The sequence below is a fragment of the Lepus europaeus genome, chromosome 21 (assembly GCF_033115175.1).
Source record: "Lepus europaeus isolate LE1 chromosome 21, mLepTim1.pri, whole genome shotgun sequence".
Taxonomy (NCBI): domain Eukaryota; kingdom Metazoa; phylum Chordata; class Mammalia; order Lagomorpha; family Leporidae; genus Lepus; species Lepus europaeus.
This window is the reverse complement of record NC_084847.1, coordinates 24,853,397-24,872,000: the sequence shown is the minus strand read 5'-3', so window position 1 is coordinate 24,872,000 and position 18,604 is coordinate 24,853,397. Positions and strand designations below refer to the sequence as shown.

Here is an 18,604-nt window from a genome sequence, read left to right as displayed (position 1 = left end):
ACCCAAAAGCGACCATCCCTTACCCCTCCCAACCGCTACCGTGCACGCAGGCGCAGATCACGCAGCTCACGGCTGCCTGCCTTCCCCACCCGCGCCCCCTCTAAGCTTCCCTTAGCAACAAGCTCCGGCTCAGCCCGAAGGCGGGGTCGGCGCATGCGCCGCAGCTCTCTCCGCTGCCAGTCGTCGGAGAGCGCGCTGGGCTCCTCCCCGCCGCAAGCCTAGCCCTTCTCCCCGCCTCCGCCCACCCAGGGTCCGCGTGGCGGGGCGCGCGCGCACTCGGGCTCGGTGGCTGCCTGTCTCCCGGGCCGCGGCAGTAAGGAGAGAGGGGCGGGGCTGTTTCTCTGGGGGCCCCGCCCCCTTTGGCCCGGCGTCCTTACCGCGCCTGCGCGCTCCCGCCCGGTCTCCATCTTGGAATTGGGAGGAAGAGGGAGAGGGAGACCGGGACGAGGTCTGGGCTGTGGTGCGGAGAGAGGCTGAGACCGAGAAGAGGCGAGGGAGAGAGGGTGCGGGACCGTCAGCAGCGCCTTGGCTACGGTCTTCCAGCTATCCTCGGGAGAGAGAAGGGGCAGGAGAGGAGGCTGGGGCGGGAACGAGGGCTGTCACCCTCGGACCCCGGCGTGAGAGGGGCCGTGCGGCCGGACGTCCTCGGGGTGGGCCCCCCTCTCGGTGGCCGAAGACCTGGGGCCGAGGCCCCTGGGCCCCAGATTTCCGGGCTTAGCCCCTCGCTTCTCAGATACCCAGGTATCAACCCTCATATTCCAGGTCTCTGGGACTCCGGTCCCAGCCTCTCTAAACCTGGGTCTGTGTTTGATAGAATTTCAAGTATCTGGGATTCAGGCCCCTGCGTGCATCACTGTCCGGGGTTCACTCCCCAGGCGTTCAGATTCCGGATTCGGTTTGCCCCTGTTCAGATACACGGGGCTCAGACCCCACCATCGGAAATCCGGGATTCAGCAACTGTCGCCCTCGCGGAGGGGGAGGACTGGACCGCGAGGTCAGATCGGGTTGTCACCCCCTCCCCTCCAGGGGAGGCTTCCCGGGCCCGCCCCTCAGGAAGGGCGACCGCCGAGGCAGAGGTGGCAAGGGGAAAGGCCTCCTTGCCCCTCACCCTGCTTGGCAGTGCCGCTGGAGGAGCCCGGGCGGAAGCGGAGGCGCTGGGGCACCACAGTGACCCCTACCAGGTGAGACGCTTGGGGGCAGGGGCGCGGGGCCCTGCCGAGACGTTGGACCTGGGAGGAGGAAGCCCATCTGGGCCAGTCCGCAGCCTCTGGCCGGCTTTGCCTCGTCTTGCCACCCTCTTCCCCTTCCTCTTCCCTTCATTGTGTCTGGCTGGTGGGGGACCTCAGGTGACAGGGGGCTCCTGATGTCGCCGGGGGGGGGGGGGTCACACCGTAGGGTGTCTCTGCCTCTCGCAGCCACCACCTCGCCTCCTCCCTGATGAGACCCCTTTTTCCTGACTGCTTTTGGGGGTTGAATCCCATGATGGGTCGGATTGCTTTTCAGGCCTGGTGTGGTTAGGTTTCTTGTCCTTACAAGTAAGTGTGTGTGTGTGTGTGTGTGTGTGTGTGAGTGAGAGAGAGAGAGACAGAGAGGGAGAGTATGTGCTTGGGGGTGAGGGTTGCCTGGCAATATTTCCCTCCTGACCCCTTGCTGTGATGGTATAATCTCATGCATGTGTAAAGCAGTCTTTTACAAAGCGCTTTTTGATCCATTCTCTCACAAGATATACGCCCCCTTCACCCTGTGGGAACTGTTTGCCATCTTCCCATTTTGCAGTTGAGAACGTTGAGGCTCAGAGAGGTTGCCCAAGGTCACGCAGTGGCAGAATCAGGATTTGAACCCAAGTCCTCAGTCAAGTCTTGTCCCTCATCCATGCTCTTTCTTGGCATCTTCTGTGCCTGGGCTTGGCCAGGGGTCCTTCGGAGAGCAAGTTAGGGTGAGGTTCAAAGGTGGGAGTGAGATGAACTTGCTTTCCAGGAGGGAGGGCTGCCCTCAGGAGCTTCCGTCCCTGCCTCGTACATTGTGCTGTTCTGCCGGCCGTGACCTTCATTGTTACCCCTGCTCCCAGAGCTTGGCCTGGCTCTGACAGGGCTGTGTCTTCTAACAGATGATAAGCGTCCTGGCTGCCCTTACAGTCGAAAGCCAAGCTGTTGGGGTTGGATGATGCCCCAAGGATGGAAGCCTTGTGGTTACCCTGGAGGCGGGGAGGGCAAACCCCACACAGAGGGGGTCTGCACAGCATGGGCTCTCATTAAACTCTCTCAGCAGCCCGTGCCGTAGTCCCTGTCCCCAAAGACAAGAGCGAGAAGTCTAAGGAACTTGAAGGCCCTGGTGCTGTACCTCCCCGACGGGGTGGACGGCCATTGAGGCTTAGATATGAATGGATTTGGATTTGCTCACCTGCAGGCAGAGATGACATTGTCCGTCTTAGAAGGTGGGTGCAGACCGTGACAATGGCTCAAACGTTTGTAGGTGTCACGAGGAGGTTTTGCCAGTGGCTGGCCCCCCTGGCCTGCGGCCTGGGTCCTAGGTTGGCATTCCTGGGTCTCGTGCTGGTAAGGAGGTGGGGAGGATTCCTGTGGCAAGTTGTGGGCACCTGCCTCCGTGTGTGGGCATGCTGAGGGGTGCTTGGCCCTGTGGCTGGCAGAAGCTGGGAGAAAGGGGCCTGCCTTGCAGCCTGCTGAGGGCTGGGCCGAGGGCAGTCAATCAATCTCGCAGGCTATTCTGAGTCCTCTGCACCCTGGGGGCCCCCTCCTTGCCCTCCATCTTCCAGTCGGGCTGAGGAGACAGAATTAACAACACAACAGGAAACAATGCACGGGTGGGATATAATTGCATGCTCAAAATTGTTAGGTACTTTTAAGTAGCCAGAACTCTGCCCTGGGAGTCCGGCTCTGCTGCCGAGGGCTCAGGCTCCGGTGTGTGCTGGGTTCCAACAAGTCCTTAGCCACGAGCCTGTCAGAGTCCCCTGGAGGATCCCAATTCTGACCCCCGCAGGAACTTTCTCTGGGTGTCTGGCTGAGTGCTCTCCGGAGGAGTTCTCTTCAAGGGCTGGAGTGGTCAGGGCGGGCTTCCTGTATGAGGGTGCTAAGCTCAGGGTGATGCGCCGCGGGCACTAACCACGCAGAGCTGAGGAGAGGGTGCTGGTGTCTGACCTTGGAGAAGTCCTTTTCCCCTCGGGTGTCGCTGTGACCTCACGTGGGGAAGGGTGATCCTGACCCTGGGCTACTCCGAAGCGCCGCCGCGGTGGGGGATTGGCTTTGAGCTTAGTCGGGTAACCCTGAGAGCTTCTTTCTTTGTAAAGATCCCGGTGCTGCTAACTTAGTTCATGCGGTCGTGCTGAGGGTCGAATGAGGCACTTACTGTACCTGCTCAAAAACACCACTCACGAACGGCCACCGTCCCGGAGGCACGGACAGCCCAGGGCACTTGGATGGGACCAGAGTACAGAGGTTCCCGTTCTAGATCTCCTCCCTGCCACAGTGCCCCTGCCCTTTTGGAGCGAGTCCCCTGGCCCCACTGGGCCAGTACCCACTTGGAACAATGGCCGGATTTCCACCGCCTCCGGCCTAGCCATTTCCTGTTCTCTTCCAGGGTGTGCGAGGTTGAGGGAAGAGGGGGCCTCGGCGCCAAGGGGAATGGGAAGATGCCTGGAGACAGCCGAGGGGGTGGGACTTATGGGACAGGCCACGTGGGGCCGTGGAACACGGGCTGGGAAGAGGATCTTTCCCTCCTCGAGGGGCCAAGTTGGGGTTCTGGCGAAAGGGGAACTTGTGGGCCGAGGGGGATGGTGGGGATGCTTAGCTTCCCAGAGTCTTCCCAGTAGTTTTAGGGACTCCAGGGACCTGGCCCCCGTGATCCGGTTGCCAGGGCAACTTGGTTTTTGTGGAGCTTTGGTATTGTTCCTAGTCTCCCCCTGCCCTTCCTCAGCGGTGCCTCCCCCTCATGTGGGAACGCGGGGAGGAGACGGCAGAAGCTGGGGGCCTCTGCCTTCTTCTAAGGGTCCCGCCTTCATTCTCCAGGCCAGGCCCTACTCTCAGGGCCCCCAGGGGCCACCATGCCAGCTGGGGGCCGGGCCGGGAGCCTGAAGGACCCCGATGTGGCCGAACTCTTCTTCAAGGATGACCCCGAAAAGCTCTTTTCCGACCTCCGGGAAATTGGCCACGGCAGCTTTGGAGCCGTGTACTTCGTGAGTCGGGTCTTGGGCTGGTGAAGTAGGGGTGGGGACTGCATCCTTAACCCCTGTGGACCTCCGGATGGGCCCACTCCACCAGCGGCAGCCCTTCCCGCCCTCTCTGCTGGGCCCCGCCCTCTTCTCCCCGGACCCTTCAGCACCTCTGGTCTCGCCTGCAGGCCCGGGATGTCCGGAACAGCGAGGTGGTGGCCATCAAGAAGATGTCATACAGCGGGAAGCAATCGAATGAGGTGGGGCGGGCTGCATGTGACCAGGGCGGGGAGCAGGGGTCCCCCGCCGCCTCAGGCGCAGACTCTGCAGCCCCCTCCTATCCTGACTTCCTCCTAGAAGTGGCAGGACATCATCAAGGAGGTGCGCTTCTTACAGAAGCTCCGGCATCCCAATACCATTCAGTACCGGGGCTGTTACCTGAGGGAGCACACGGCGTGGGTGAGCTGGGCTCCGCACTCTGGCCTCCTCTCTCCTCCCCCAGCCCCCAGCTCAGGAGCATCCTTGGCCTGGCCCAGTCTCAGGCTGCCGTTGTGGGATCTTGGGGGCGGGGGCTGTCTAGACCGCTTTGGTTCCCAGACAAACCCATGAGCAGCAGTGTCTGTCCAGAGGGAGCAGCTGGCTCCCAGAGGGACGTGGGCTGTCAGCCCATAGCAGAGGGCATGCAGGCTGGCAGGGCTCGGGGGGCCTGGGGCCTTGAAGGGATTCCAGTGGGAGTGGAGGTTTGTGTCCTAGGCTCTTTTTCAGGGAGGTCCTGACTCTGGGGATTGTCCCATCACCCCCTCTCTTCCTCTACTTGCCCTTCCTGCCTCTCGTTCTTCCGGGGCATTGTCTAGGAGGAGGATGGGCAAGGAGGCTCTGTTTTTACGTCTGCCCAGGGAGCTGGGCCAGGGTAGCCGGGAACTGCTGACCTCTGACCTTTGACTCTTTCTTAGCTGGTGATGGAGTACTGCCTGGGTTCAGCTTCTGACCTTCTAGAAGGTGAGTGACTGGCTGGCTCTGGTGGGAGAAGGGGAGAAAGGAGAGAAGCTGCAGGGGAGCGGGGCTGAAGAGGAGCCTGTGCTGCCGGCCCACCACGGGGCTCCCTGAGTGTGCTGTGCCCCCTCGCCCCCCAGTGCATAAGAAGCCCCTTCAGGAGGTGGAGATCGCAGCGGTGACCCACGGGGCGCTGCAGGGCCTGGCGTATCTGCACTCCCACAACATGATCCATAGGTACGGGCAGCCCCGGTGGGCGGGGCGGGGCGGGGGCACTCTGCTTCCCCTCAGCTCCCTGGGCCGCAGCCCCCGCCCAGCCCTCTGCACTGTCACCTCCATGCCTGGTCTTTGCTTCCGGCAGGGACGTGAAGGCTGGGAACATCCTGTTGTCGGAGCCAGGCTTGGTGAAGCTGGGGGACTTCGGCTCCGCGTCCATCATGGCACCTGCCAACTCCTTCGTGGGCACCCCATACTGGTGAGCGGGAGTGGTGGCGACTGAACATGCTCCCAGCTGGTGGGGTCTGGACGGATACTGAGCCTCTTAGTCCTTGCCGTTCTCCAGGATGGCTCCAGAGGTGATCTTGGCCATGGATGAGGGGCAGTATGACGGCAAAGTGGACGTCTGGTCTCTGGGGATAACCTGCATCGAACTGGGTAAGGACAGCCTCCCAGCTGCCTGTCCTCCGCTCTCTTCTCCACTCCTTTCTGTTCCGTCCCCAGTCCCATCCTTCTCAGATGGGCTCCCAGGCCTGCATGTGCGTGTCTTCACTTGACCTTAGAGCTGCCCACTACAGGCAACTGCCAGAGCCTGCCAGCTCTCAGGCCTAAAGGGTTTGCAGCATTCCTGTCTTCCTGTCCAGCCCCCTGGTTCTCGACCTGTTTTGTGTGCCCACTGTATGCCATGCACAGTACTAGGTTCTGAGGCCACAGCAGAGAGATTCCGGCCCTCATGAGACTTGCACTTGAGTTGGGGAAGCAAGGCATGTTTTCTCTCAGTGGGACGAAAGCCAAGTGGGGAGCTTCTGGGGGGCACAAACATAAGACAAAGGACCTGATTTAGTTCCGGGGCTGAGGAAGTCCTCCGTGTAGCAGGGGTGTTTGAACAGACCTACTGGACAAATAAAACCTCTTTGGAAGATGTGGGGAAGAGCATTCCAGACAGAGAGCGGCCTGTGCGGGAGCCTGCGGGGAGAGCAGGCGTGGGGAGCTGAGACGAGCTGCCCGCACCAGGAACGTGACTTGGGACGCGGAGAGGCGTGAGAAGGGCCGCGAGTTAGGCCCCCGGGAGCTCACGCGGGCTTGCCGCCATTGGCAGGGTGCTCATGTCTGCCAGCCTGCCCTGCTGAAGCGGCCATTTAGTGAGATAGTGCTTGTAGGGCCAAGACAGGCGCCGTTGGCAGCAGAGGTGGCTGCCACCGTCTCCTTCCTTCCAGTCTTCAGTTCTCAGGCCTTCAAGATCTGCCCAAGCTCGGTGCTGTCATCGTAGCCTCTGCTCGGCCAGCAGTGGCTCCCTGCTGCCTGCAAGACTGAGCCATCCCCATCCTTCCTTGGCTGCCTCCCCACCCCCCCTCATGGCCGCCACCCTGGCGCGTGTCATGGCCTTTCCTACTCTCCCACCTCGGTTTGTATCACATCCTCTGTCCTCGAGCGGAGTTTAGGACATGCCCTTTTGCCCATCTCCACAGTTCGTATTGACCATTCAAGGCTGGGGCCAGATGGGTGACAAAAGTGCATGGAGCAGGTCAAGTGTCAGAGAAATCTAGGCCCGTGCATCGTGGATAGGGACGGGGCATGGAGTACTTGTGTACTGATGGAGGCACCCAGCCAGCCTGATGCCCAAGGGTAGCTGGTGTTCCGAGTCCCTGTTAGGGACGTGGCAAACCGTGCTCTGCTTCTGAAGGGAGGGCAGCGGCCACTTCCCTGCAGCCACGCTGCGGCAGTACTGTCGGCTCCATTTCACCACATCTCATTTTTTTAAGAGAAATGGAAATCAGGATCACTAGCACTCTGTTATTATTGTTGGTGTTTAATTTTAAGAAGTCAGGGGCTGGCGCTGTGGCTCAGTAGACCCCTGCAGGGCCGGCATCCCATATGGGCACTGTTTCAAGTCCCAGCTGCTCCACTTCTGAACCAGCTCCCTGTTAATGGGCTTGGGAAAGTAGCAGAGGATGACCCAAGTGTTTGAGCCCCTGCGCCCACGTGGGAGACCTGGAAGAAGCTCCTGGCTTTTGCCTGGTCCAGCCCTGGCCATTGCGGTCTTCTGGAGAATGAACCAGTGGGTGAAAATTCTCTCTGTCCTTCTCTTTCTCTGTAACTGCTTTTCAAATAAATAATTAAATCTTAAAAAAAAAAAGTCACTGTGTAGGCCAAAAACATAAACAAGGAAAAGTTGTGTGGCCCACAGGGGGCTCCTGGTGTGCAACTTCCAATCCAGAGCCCAGTTACATTGCCCCTTATTCTGAAGGGTGTCCCCCTGCAAGCATCCTGGCTTGAGGGCCTCCCGCCATTCCCTCGTCTCCCTCTGCCGCCACTCGGCACTCGGAACCTGTTCCATCTTCCCTTTCACACTCGAAGTCCCCGGAGGACACAGCCTGATCCTTGTTTTGCTTTATCTTCCCCACAGCACTTCGCAAGCCATTTGCTCTCGTCTGCTACCCAGTACCTGTTAGTTGGGCTAATAACTGGGTGGGCTTCCTTTTGTCTTCCTCTCAAATGCTCCTGGCCGTGTTGCTTTCTTTGGAGCCTGTGCCACCTATGTGTAGCTGAGACGATGGGGGGTGCCCCGAACAGGATGATGGGAATCGCTCGAGATCATGTGACAAGGAAGTCGGGGAGCAGGGATTTGAACCCAAGGCAGCGGAGTTCCATTGCAGTTTTCCCTACCCCCTTGCCACTTCTTACCTTCTCCACTTTCTCCATAGCGGAACGAAAACCACCGCTGTTCAACATGAATGCGATGAGTGCCTTATACCACATTGCACAGAACGAGTCCCCCGTGCTCCAGTCAGGACACTGGTGAGGACTGAGATTCCTGAAGTCGGGGTTAGGCCGTGGGATAGGTGCCTGGTGCATGCCCCGCCCCACCCTCTCCCCTCCTCTGACTTCCAGGTCTGAGTACTTCCGGAATTTTGTCGACTCCTGTCTTCAGAAAATCCCTCAAGACAGACCAACCTCAGAGGTGCTTCTGAAGGTGAGCGCTTCCTCACCTCGCGTTCTAGAGTGTTCTGGAAACTCCTCAGTGAAAGTAGATGCCTCCTCCATCCAGAGCTTCATGTCTGACTCTCTACCCCCGTCCCAGCGCCAGCAGGCTCCATGGTGTACAAGATTTTGTCTAGCTGACCGCTTGAATTTATTAAGTAACTGTTTGGTTTTCCATCTTTTGTTAATTAAAGATGTGTGTAATTGCCAACCGCAGCTTCTGGTCCGCATGCAGTAACCAGGGCCGCCACGCTGACCTGGTGTAACTCCAGCCCAGAGCTTGAGTGTGGTTTCCTGGGGGTGTTTCTGAGTCCTCCAAGCTCACAGATCCCTGGGGACCTAAAGAGCCCAGTTAGGAACTGGCTTAGATGGTCTCATCTGACCTGTGGCTTTTTTTTTTTTTTTTTAAGTTTTATTTATTTATTTATTTGAAAGAGTTACAGAGAGAGAGGAGAGGCAGAGAGAGAGGTCTTCCATCCGATGGTTCACTCCCCAAATGTCCGCAACGGCCGGAGCTGTGCCAGTCCAAAGCCAGGAGCCAGGAGCCTCCTCCGGGTCTCCCATGCGGATGCAGGGGCCCAAGGACTTGGGCCATCTTCTACGGCTTTCCCAGGCCACAGCAGAGAGCTGGATCAGAAGTGGAGCAGCCGGATCTCAAACCGGCGCCCGTATGGGATGCCAGCGCTTCAGGCCAGGGCATTAACCTGCTGTGCCACAGCACCAGCCCCAACTGTTGGCTTTATAATTGGAGGGGATCCCTTCCATGGCCCAAAGAGGTCTTGTGACATGTCCAAGGTCACGCGGCTCCTCGATAGAGGAGCTGGACCAGAAGCCACATCTCTGTTCCTGCCTGCCAGCCATGCCTGGCAGGACAAGAGACTGGCTGGGGATGAGGGACGGAGTGTTGAGGAGGGACTGGGACAAGGCCAGTGTTGGTGAACCCATGGTGAGCATGGCCCCAGGGGAGTGCCTCAGGTCAGAGGGGCTGCCGAGAGCCATGGTTGTGGGGGTCAGGGGCGTTGGCCGCAGGCCTCAGCGTTCTCTTCCCCCAGCACCGCTTCGTGCTCCGGGAGCGGCCACCCACAGTCATCATGGACCTGATCCAGAGAACCAAGGATGCCGTGCGGGAGCTGGACAACCTGCAGTACCGCAAGATGAAGAAGATCCTCTTCCAGGAGGCCCCGAATGGCCCTGGCGCCGAGGCCCCCGAGGAAGAGGAGGTGACCCAGCTCGCCCTGTGCCCTGCCACCTTTGATCCCGCCCGCCCAGTGCTGCGCTTGTATTACCCTAGCAGCTTCTCAGGCCCCTCCCTCCTCGGTCTCCATGCACACTCCCCTGTCCTTCTTCCCTGTCCAACAGCCCACGCCCTGTTCGCAGGAGACGGAGCCCTACATGCACCGGGCTGGGACGCTGACCAGTCTGGAGAGTAGCCACTCGGTGCCCAGCATGTCCATCAGCGCCTCCAGCCAGAGCAGCTCGGTCAACAGCCTGGCAGACGCCTCGGACAATGAGGAGGAGGAGGAAGAGGAGGAGGAGGAAGAGGAGGAAGAGGAAGGCCCTGAAGCCCAAGAGATGGCCATGATGCAGGAGGGGGAGCATACAGTCACCTCGCACAGCTCCATCATCCACCGGCTGCCGGTACGCAGCGCCCCCAAGTGGCCTGGAGACGGGAGGCCGAGCCTGAGCTGTGTGCTCAGGAGTTGCGTGGGTCCCTCCTCCCAGTCTCACGGGGTCTCCTCGGGTAACACCCGCTGAGCCCAGTGGCCTGGAGACGGGAGGCCGAGCCTGAGCTGTGTGCTCAGGAGTTGCGTGGGGCCCTCCTCCCAGCCTCACGGGGTCTCCTCGGGTAACACCCGCTGAGCCCAGTGGCCTCTGAGCCTTGGGCATCCCTTCCACTTTGCCTTCCTCAGGGCTCTGACAACCTGTATGATGATCCCTACCAGCCAGAGATGACTCCAAGCCCTCTCCAGCCACCTGCAGCCCCAGCTCCCGCCTCCACCACCTCTTCTGCCCGCCGCCGGGCCTACTGCCGCAACCGGGACCACTTTGCCACCATCCGCACTGCCTCCTTGGTGAGTACAGCCGTCCCCGCCGCATCCAGGGGCGCCCAGCCGTCCTGAGTCCAGAAACAGTTCTTCCTCCCTCCGCGCTCCGTCACGTGATCTGGTCCAGCGTCTCCCTCATTCTGTTGCCATCTCTTTCTCATCTGATCCTCCCAGCAGACAGTGTTGGTCCCTCCATGCAGTCTGCTGTTCCTGGCTTAAATACCCGCCCTGGGGTGTTGCCAGTCGGGCGCTGCGCGGCCCTGGGCCGTGGGGTACCCAAGGGGCCCCGGGCAGGCCTGTGGGGTTCCCTGCCCTAGAGGCAGGGGCGGCGGTCCAGTGCCTCACACGTGCCCGAGTAGGCCTTCTGGAGGAAGAGGTGGGAGAGGACAGGATTCCAGTTGAGACTAAAGGGCTGGGGTTCGGGGGGCTGCTTGCCCCAGGCACTTGCCCAAGCACCTTCGTTGGCTCTCAAGTTCTGTTACAATCAAGTCGTGTCAGTCATTTTCCTCGGGTCGCAGGAGGAACAAGCCGGCTCGATGCTGCACTCAAACAGCTTTGCCTCCTTGCTTTTCATACACCTCTAGACCACATCCCTGTGTAGCCGAATTTCCCGGCAGCCACCTCCTCGGAGCTCTGGCCTGTGCTGTGGCCTGTCCTTGTGGCTGCTGGGTTTGCTGGAACAGCTCTTCAGCGCCTGTGGGGCTTGGCAGACAGCTCTGTGACTTCCGGGCTCTGGGCCCTTCGACTAGTGTGAGAGCCGCTGGCAGAGCCAGCTGAGAGCGGGGCCTGAGACGGGGCTGAGATGGGACATCTCAGCCCAGTGTCGGCGTCGACCCAGGATCCTGTGTTCAGAGCCGGGGGTACCGCGGGCCCTCTGTGTTTGCTGAAGGGCAGGAAGCCGATGTTCTAGAGACTACCATGTATGTACCAAGCTGAACCTACCTACCCTCCACCCCCAGGAGGAGGTATTATTGCCCCTTTTATCTGGTGGGAACACTGATGCTTTGGAGAAGTTAGCTTTCTTGAGATCACATGGGTAGTAACAGGCAGAGCTGGGAGTTGAGCCCGCGTCGGTCTGAGTTGTTCCTACTTCCTGCCAGCCCGGTGCTTGCCACATTTTGTCACCTGTTTCAGTCGCGGGCCTGTGGAGTGAGTTAGTACCTCCGTTCTCCAGTTGGGGACTCAGGCTCAGGTTCGGTTCAGTGTGCGGCGGGTGCCAGCTGAGCCTGAATCAGTGCCTCGGAAGCCTGCGTTCTTCCCAGTGGAGCAGGAGGGCCGTGCGTGAACGAATCGGGCCAGCGCTGAGCCGCGGCGCCCCCTCGCTCCCGCCGCAGGTCAGTCGGCAGATCCAGGAGCACGAGCAGGACTCCGCCCTGCGGGAGCAGCTGAGCGGCTACAAGCGGATGCGGCGACAGCACCAGAAGCAGCTGCTGGCCCTGGAGTCGCGGCTGCGGGGCGAACGCGAGGAGCACAGCGCACGCCTGCAGCGGGAGCTCGAGGCCCAGCGGGCCGGCTTTGGGGCCGAGGCGGAGAAGCTGGCGCGGCGGCACCAGGCCATCGGGGAGAAGGAGGCGCGAGCCGCGCAGGCCGAGGAGCGCAAGTTCCAGCAGCACATCCTGGGGCAGCAGAAGAAGGAGCTGGCCGCGCTGCTCGAGGCACAGAAGCGCACCTACAAGCTTCGCAAGGAGCAGCTGAAGGAGGTGGCTGGGGGCCACACGGGCGGGGGGGCGCAGCGGGCGGGTGGGCCCTGACCCTTCTCCCCCCACCGCCCACCTTGCCCAGGAGCTCCAGGAGAACCCCAGCACCCCGAAGCGGGAGAAGGCCGAGTGGCTGCTGCGGCAGAAGGAGCAGCTCCAGCAGTGCCAGGCGGAGGAGGAGGCGGGCCTGCTGCGGCGGCAGCGCCAGTACTTTGAGCTGCAGTGCCGGCAGTACAAGCGCAAGATGCTGCTGGCTCGGCACAGCCTGGACCAGGACCTGCTGCGCGAGGTGGGCTCCCCCAGCGCCCAGCCTCTGCTGCCTGCTCGCGGCTCCCGCCTGCCTGCCCGTTGCCGTCTGCCGCCCTCTGTCTTACTTTGGCCTCTTCTCTGTGCGGTGTTAGGGCCCGGCAGGGCTTCAGCACCCCTCTTTCTTCCCGTCCCCATCAGGCCCAGCTCAGAGGTCAGCCGAGAGCTAGGTTCCTTCAGGCCCCGCTGCTCCCAGCCCCCTCCGCCGAGGCGTCCCGGGTGCTTGCTGACCAGGCCCTGTTTTCCTTCTGCCTCAGGACTTGAACAAGAAGCAGACACAGAAGGACTTGGAGTGTGCGTTGCTGCTGCGGCAGCATGAGGCCACGCGGGAGCTGGAGCTCCGGCAGCTGCAGGCCGTGCAGCGCACACGGGCCGAGCTCACCCGCCTGCAGCACCAGACAGAGCTAGGCAACCAGCTGGAGTACAACAAGCGGCGTGAGCAAGAGTTGCGGCAGAAGCATGCGGCCCAGGTTCGCCAGCAGCCCAAGAGCCTCAAAGTACGTGCAGGCCAGCGCCCCCCGGGCCTCCCGCTCCCCACTCCTGGGGCTCTGGGACCACCCAGCACAGGCACCCCTAGCGAAGAGCAGCCCTGCTCAGCTGGCCAGGAGGCAGTCCTGGACCAAAGGATGCTGGGAGAGGAGGAGGAAGCAGTTCCAGAGAGAAGGATTCTGGGAAAGGAAGGGAGCACCTTGGAGCCAGAGGAGCAGAGGATTTTGGGAGAGGAATCAGGAACCTCTATTCCCAGTCCACAAAACCATGGGGGTCCTGTTGATGAGGAAGTTTGGGATCCGCCTGAGGAGGAGCTGAAGGGGCTTAGAGTCCCATCCTTGTCACCCCAGGAGAGGAGCATTGTTGGCCAGGAGGAAGCCGGGGCATGGAGGGTGTGGGAGAAGGAGGACGGGGCTCTTCTCCATGAGCAGTTTGAGCTTGGCTGGGTCCAGGGCCCAGCACTGACTCCCGTCCCTGAGGAAGAGGAGGAAGAGGATGACGACAGGGCGCCGATTGGTACCCCTAGGGACCCTGGGGATGGCTGTCCCTCCCCAGACATCCCCCCTGAGCCCCCTCCGCCACACCCGAGGCCCGGCCCTGCCAGCCAGCTCCCTGGACTCCTGTCCCACGGTCTCCTGGCCGGCCTCTCCTTTGCAGTGGGGTCATCCTCTGGCCTCCTGCCCCTACTACTATTGCTGCTGCTCCCACTGCTGGCGGCCCAGGGTGGGGGTGGCCTGCAGGCAGCACTGCTGGCCCTGGAGGTAGGGCTGGTGGGCCTGGGGGCCTCCTACCTGCTCCTTTGTACAGCTCTGCACCTGCCCCCCAGTTTGTTCCTGCTCCTGGCCCAGGGCACTGCCCTGGGGGTTGTCCTGGGCCTGAGCTGGCGCCGAGGCCTTATGGGTGTCCCTCTGGGTCTGGGGGCTGCCTGGCTGCTAGCTTGGCCAGGCCTGGCTCTACCTCTGGTGGCCGTGGCAGCTGGGGGCAAATGGGTGCAGCAGCAGGGCCCCCGGGTGCGCCGGGGCATCTCTCGACTGTGGTTGAGGGTTCTGCTGCGCCTGTCACCCGTAGTCTTCCGGGCCCTGCAGGGCTGTGGGGCCGTGGGGGACCGGGGCCTGTTTACACTCTACCCCAAGACCAATAAGGACGGCTTCCGCAGCCGCCTGCCTGTCCCTGGGCCCCGGCGAGCTCATCCCCGCTCTGCTCAGCACCCACTAGCCCTGCTGGCAAAGGTTTGGGCCCTGTGCAAGGGCTGGAACTGGCGTCTGGCACGGGCCAGCCAGGGTTTAGCCTCCTGCCTGCCTCCCTGGGCTATCCATACACTGGCCAGCTGGGGCCTGCTGCGGAGCGAACGGCCTAGCCGGATCCCCCGGCTGCTACCACGCAGCCAGCGACGACTGGGGCCCCCTACCTCCCGCCAGCCACCGCCAGGGAGTCTAACTGGGCGGAGACCCAGAGCCCGCCATACGCGGGCCCTGCCTCCTTGGAGGTAACCAGCTCTAGCCCAAATCTAGAGCGAAGAGCACTTTATCTGCCAGGACTCAGTGAGGCTGTGCAGCCCCCAGTCCCCTCCCCCCTGCAGCCCCCTCCTCAGTGTGCTTCCCGCCGCAGGCCCAGCCTCCCCGGGGAGCCCAGAGGTTGCACTCTGTGTTCTGACGCCCTCCCCTAAGTTATTGCTGTCCTCCCGCTGTGTGTGTGCTCATCCTCACCCTCATCGACTTGGACCTGGGGCCAGGGGGTGCTGGGAGCGGGGAAGAGTCATGGTTTTTTTTTTTTTCTCCTCTTTGATTTTGTTTTTCTGTCTCCCTTCCAACCTGTCCCCTTCCCCCCACCAAAAAAAAAAAAAAAAGACAAACACAAATAAAATATCTGAGCGGAACTGTACCTTTGGCCCAGGCTGCCTCTGTCTGCTTTGTCCTGCCGCCTAGCCTCCCCGGTATGCCCCCAGTCTGGACCCTCGGCCCCAGCTCCATGGCCTCTTCACCCCATCTCCGTTATCTCGGCCCCTTTCACTCCTCAGCCTCATCCTCTGCCTTCATAGCTCATCACCACCGTGACCACCGCCAGTCCCGGGGCTGGGCCCGGTGAGCTTCCACAGAGCCTGGTCCCACAGTTGCCCTGTGGTGGCTTCCTGCCAGACAGCTTCTAGGTTCCAGGTCCTTCGACCTCCTTACCCACTCCCTGCCTTCTCTCCTGACCCACGCACTACACGGCTCCCTTGTTGGGGAGCGGAGTTTGTCTCTTGCACCAGGCAGTACCCTAGAGGCTTGGGGGATGGGACTTGAAGCCGTCCGCAGCAGGGCTGGCGAGCTCGGGGGCCAGGCAGAGAGTGTGGGCCTGCTACCGGGGTTGGTGTGGGCTTGGAGCGGGAGCCAACAGCGGAGGGGCCGCACTGGGATGCGGATCTGGTCAGGGTGGCCGCTGCGGGCCTGTCGAACTTGTCAGGCCCTCTCTGGCCGCCTCCTTTGCCCTGTTCCCTCTGTGGCCTGAAACAGGGCAGCCCCTTCTTATCCACCTCTCAGCTCGGTGCTTCTCCCTCCCTGCCTTCCTCCCTGGGTGCTGGACCTGGGACTTCCTCTGTCTGTCTCCAGTTGCGTCGCTTTCTGCCCTGGGTGTGTGTGCGTGTGACTCCGTCCCGTGCACCTTCTTGTGTTTGCTCACATGCTTCTGTCTCGAGCTGCTGTTCTCCCTCTGCATGGTGCACGCTGCTTCTGTGCACTCGGTGCCCTCCAGAGCCTCAGTTTCCCGTCTGTGAACTCTGACCTTCCTGCTCGTGGCATTCCACCCAACTCCAGACGCGCTCTCGGGACCTGTCTTGTGTTCTCTGCATCTCTTGCCCATTGAGACCCTGCTGATCCTCTCAACACAGTCCCGTCTTGTGTCTGTCTGTATACAGCTCCCCCCGCCCCCTCTGTCTAACATGTTTTCTGTTTCTCTCCCTCTCCCTGTCTCTGCTCTGTCTCCTCTCCTCCTCTCTCTCTTCTCCCCTCTTCCCCTGGTTGTTCCTCCTCCTCTCCCCTGCCCCGTCTCCCCTTGATCCATTCCACTGCGTAGTCTAAGGAGCTGCAGATCAAGAAGCAGTTCCAGGAGACATGCAAGATCCAGACACGGCAGTACAAGGCCCTGCGGGCGCACCTGCTGGAGACCACGCCCAAAGCTCAGCACAAGAGCCTCCTTAAGCGGCTCAAAGAAGAGCAGACCCGCAAGCTGGCGATCCTGGCCGAGCAGTACGACCAGTCCATCTCCGAGATGCTCAGCTCGCAGGCGGTGAGGCCTGGGCTCCTGGGAGGGGGCGTGGTGGAGGGGCGGTGGCTCTGCGGTGGGGGTGTGGTGGAGCTGGAGCTCAGGTGGTCTCGCTGTTGGTGGTCTTTGCAATGGTTCTGTGGTTTTGTATCCACCTCAACGGTTTTGTTTTCCCTCTTAGTATTCTCTTAAGGTCTTGACAAGCCAGCCTGCCTACTCTACCGAGAGCCACCAAGGAAAAGAGTCGCGCTAGTTTTTCCCTGGGCCCGAGTTAGTTCGCTGTGTGAGCAGGGAGCGGGTTCAAATGGGTGCGGCCCTCAGGCCTGTCTACCCAGGCTTCCGAGAATTACAGAGACTGCTGTGGTAAAGTCGCCACGCAGCAGCCCAGGCGTGGGCCGCGTAAAACGTCCCTCGAGCGCACAGCCCCCTGCTCCGCCCAGGTCCCCCCTCGCAGAGGTAACGCGCTCAGAGGTAACGGAGGGTTTTTCCAAAGCCTACTTTGGAAAACTCTGAGAACTTGAAGCACAAGGAATCACACCGTATGCGCTGGTCTCTAACTTCCTTTTCCTACGGAGTATTTCTGGACATCTTTCCCCGTCAGTACACAGATTTTTTTTTTTTTACAGCATAGAATTTCCCCTGGGTTGGCTGTACCGTAATTTACTTAACCCATCCCTTATTGGTGGACATTTAGGTTGTTTCCAGTATGTTGCTCTCACCCCGCCTCCGAGAACAGCTGGAGCACTGTGCAAGTATACCTGGGGCATAGATTCCTGCCAGTGTAATTGCTGTGCCGCAGGGTACGACCTCTTCCGTTCTGATAGAGCCCGACACCGGCGCTTCTCCAAACCTTAGGGCCCAGGCCTACCTGGGGCAGGGGAGGATTGTGGGGGCAGCGGCGGAGGCCCCTGACACCGGCGCCTCTGTCCTCCAGCTGCGACTCGACGAGACCCAGGAGGCGGAGTTCCAGGCCCTCCGGCAGCAGCTGCAGCAGGAGCTGGAGCTGCTCAATGCTTACCAGAGCAAGATCAAGATCCGCACGGAGAGCCAGCACGAGAGGGAGCTGCGGGAGCTGGAGCAGAGGGTGGCTCTGAGGCGTGCGCTGCTGGAGCAGCGGGTGAGCGGCTGGGCCTCCAGGGAGGGGCGGGCCAGCTGCCTGCAGCCCTGGGCTCTAACCGCCCTTCCGGGTACCCAGGTGGAAGAGGAGCTGCTGGCCCTGCAGACTGGGCGCTCTGAGCGGATCCGGAGTTTGCTCGAGCGCCAGGCCCGGGAGATCGAGGCCTTCGACGCCGAGAGTATGAGGCTGGGCTTCTCCAGTATGGCTCTGGGGGGCATCCCAGCTGAGGCTGCTGCCCAGGGCTACCCCGCCCCGCCCCCTGCCCCTGCCTGGCCCTCCCGCCCTGTCCCCCGCTCGGGGGCGCACTGGAGCCACGGCCCTCCCCCGCCAGGCATGCCCCCTCCTGCCTGGCGGCAGCCGTCTCTACTAGCTCCCCCTGGTCCCCCAAACTGGCTGGGGCCCCCAACGCAGAGTGGAACGCCGCGGGGTGGGGCGCTGCTGCTGCTCCGGAACAGCCCGCAGCCCCTGCGGCGGGCGGCTTCTGGGGGCAGTGGCAGTGAGAGCGTGGGCCCGCCCGCTGCTGCCGTCCCCGGGCCTCTGAGTCGCAGCACCAGTGTTGCTTCCCACATTCTCAACGGTTCTTCCCACTTCTATTCCTGAAGTGGGGCGGGTGAGCCACGTGGGGCAGGGACAGGGGTGGGAGGAGCCCGATCCGAGCAGGCAGTGAGCTTGAGGCCTACTCAAGGGTGGGGGACAGGATGTTGGCTCCAGCTCCCCTCCGACCGCCTCATCTCATGAGCTTCTTGGGGCTGGCCAGTGGCCCTGGGCCAGCTGGGGCATCGGATGCCACAAGGCTGCCCGGGAGCCCTGCCTCCCCACCATGGTGCCAGGGTCTCCCTCCATCACCGCCTAGGACAGGAGGGAGCTGTGCGTGTCAAATATTCATCTAGTCCCCTGGGGGCGGGGAAGGGTGGGTCTAGATTATTATATCCAGATAACTATACTACCCTCACAGGGGGGCATGGACTCGGGACAGCAGGGCCCCCAGACCTGGGACGTGGCAGAGCAGGTCTGGGCCCGAGGCGGGAGAATGGGAGGCCTTCCTCGGCAAGAAGGATCCGGATGGGGTCTTGGGGTCAGGATGCCTGGGTGTCTCCATTCCCCGTGCTGTCTGACGTCCTGTGCCGTCTTGTCCTTTATCTTTTTTTTTTTTTTTTTTTTAAATGGGGTTAGGGCTGGGGCGGGGGAACAAGGGAAGGACCTTGGAAAGGGCTGCTCCCAGGCTGGGGCAGTTGTGGGAGCCCCTGTCAGCTGGGGCAGGCACAGAGCCCCAGGGCAAGCTTTTAATAAACTGTTGGTTATTCTAACAGGTCCCAAGCCTCACCCTTTCTGTCTAAGGATCGTGTGAACAAGT

The 18,604-nt window shown here is 61.4% G+C and overlaps 1 protein-coding gene across 5 annotated transcripts; it reads left to right on the top strand.

Moving 5' to 3' along the window:
* The first annotated feature begins 339 nt into the window (after positions 1-339).
* Positions 340-18,557, top strand: TAOK2 (TAO kinase 2). 5 transcript variants are annotated; one of them, XM_062179635.1, is made up of 19 exons: positions 342-1,181; positions 4,023-4,189; positions 4,354-4,425; positions 4,523-4,624; positions 5,119-5,164; positions 5,299-5,395; positions 5,520-5,633; positions 5,721-5,812; positions 8,080-8,173; positions 8,267-8,348; positions 9,409-9,576; positions 9,716-9,994; positions 10,267-10,428; positions 11,736-12,101; positions 12,184-12,387; positions 12,662-12,901; positions 15,945-16,157; positions 17,068-17,250; positions 17,329-18,557. In XM_062179635.1, exons 2-19 carry the CDS (start codon positions 4,058-4,060, stop codon positions 17,848-17,850), a joined length of 3,168 nt encoding a protein of 1,055 aa, XP_062035619.1. In that variant the 5' UTR covers positions 342-1,181; positions 4,023-4,057; the 3' UTR covers positions 17,851-18,557. The 5 variants fall into 5 exon arrangements, with proteins under 5 accessions (XP_062035617.1, XP_062035616.1, XP_062035618.1 ...); XM_062179637.1 differs by having other exon boundaries at positions 343-1,181; positions 9,734-9,994; XM_062179633.1 differs by lacking the exons at positions 17,068-17,250; positions 17,329-18,557 and having other exon boundaries at positions 340-741; positions 912-1,181; positions 12,662-16,036.
* The last annotated feature ends 47 nt before the right edge of the window (positions 18,558-18,604 follow it).

Excerpts from the sequence above, each read along its gene's own strand:
- TAOK2 (XM_062179633.1), top strand. The coding sequence starts at position 4,058 with ATGCCAGCTGGGGGCCGGGCCGGGAGCCTGAAGGACCCCGATGTGGCC. Across the intron at positions 4,426-4,522 it reads GCGGGAAGCAATCGAATGAG|AAGTGGCAGGACATCATCAA; the intron begins GTGGGGCGGGCT and ends ACTTCCTCCTAG. Across the intron at positions 8,174-8,266 it reads GTGCTCCAGTCAGGACACTG|GTCTGAGTACTTCCGGAATT; the intron begins GTGAGGACTGAG and ends TCTGACTTCCAG.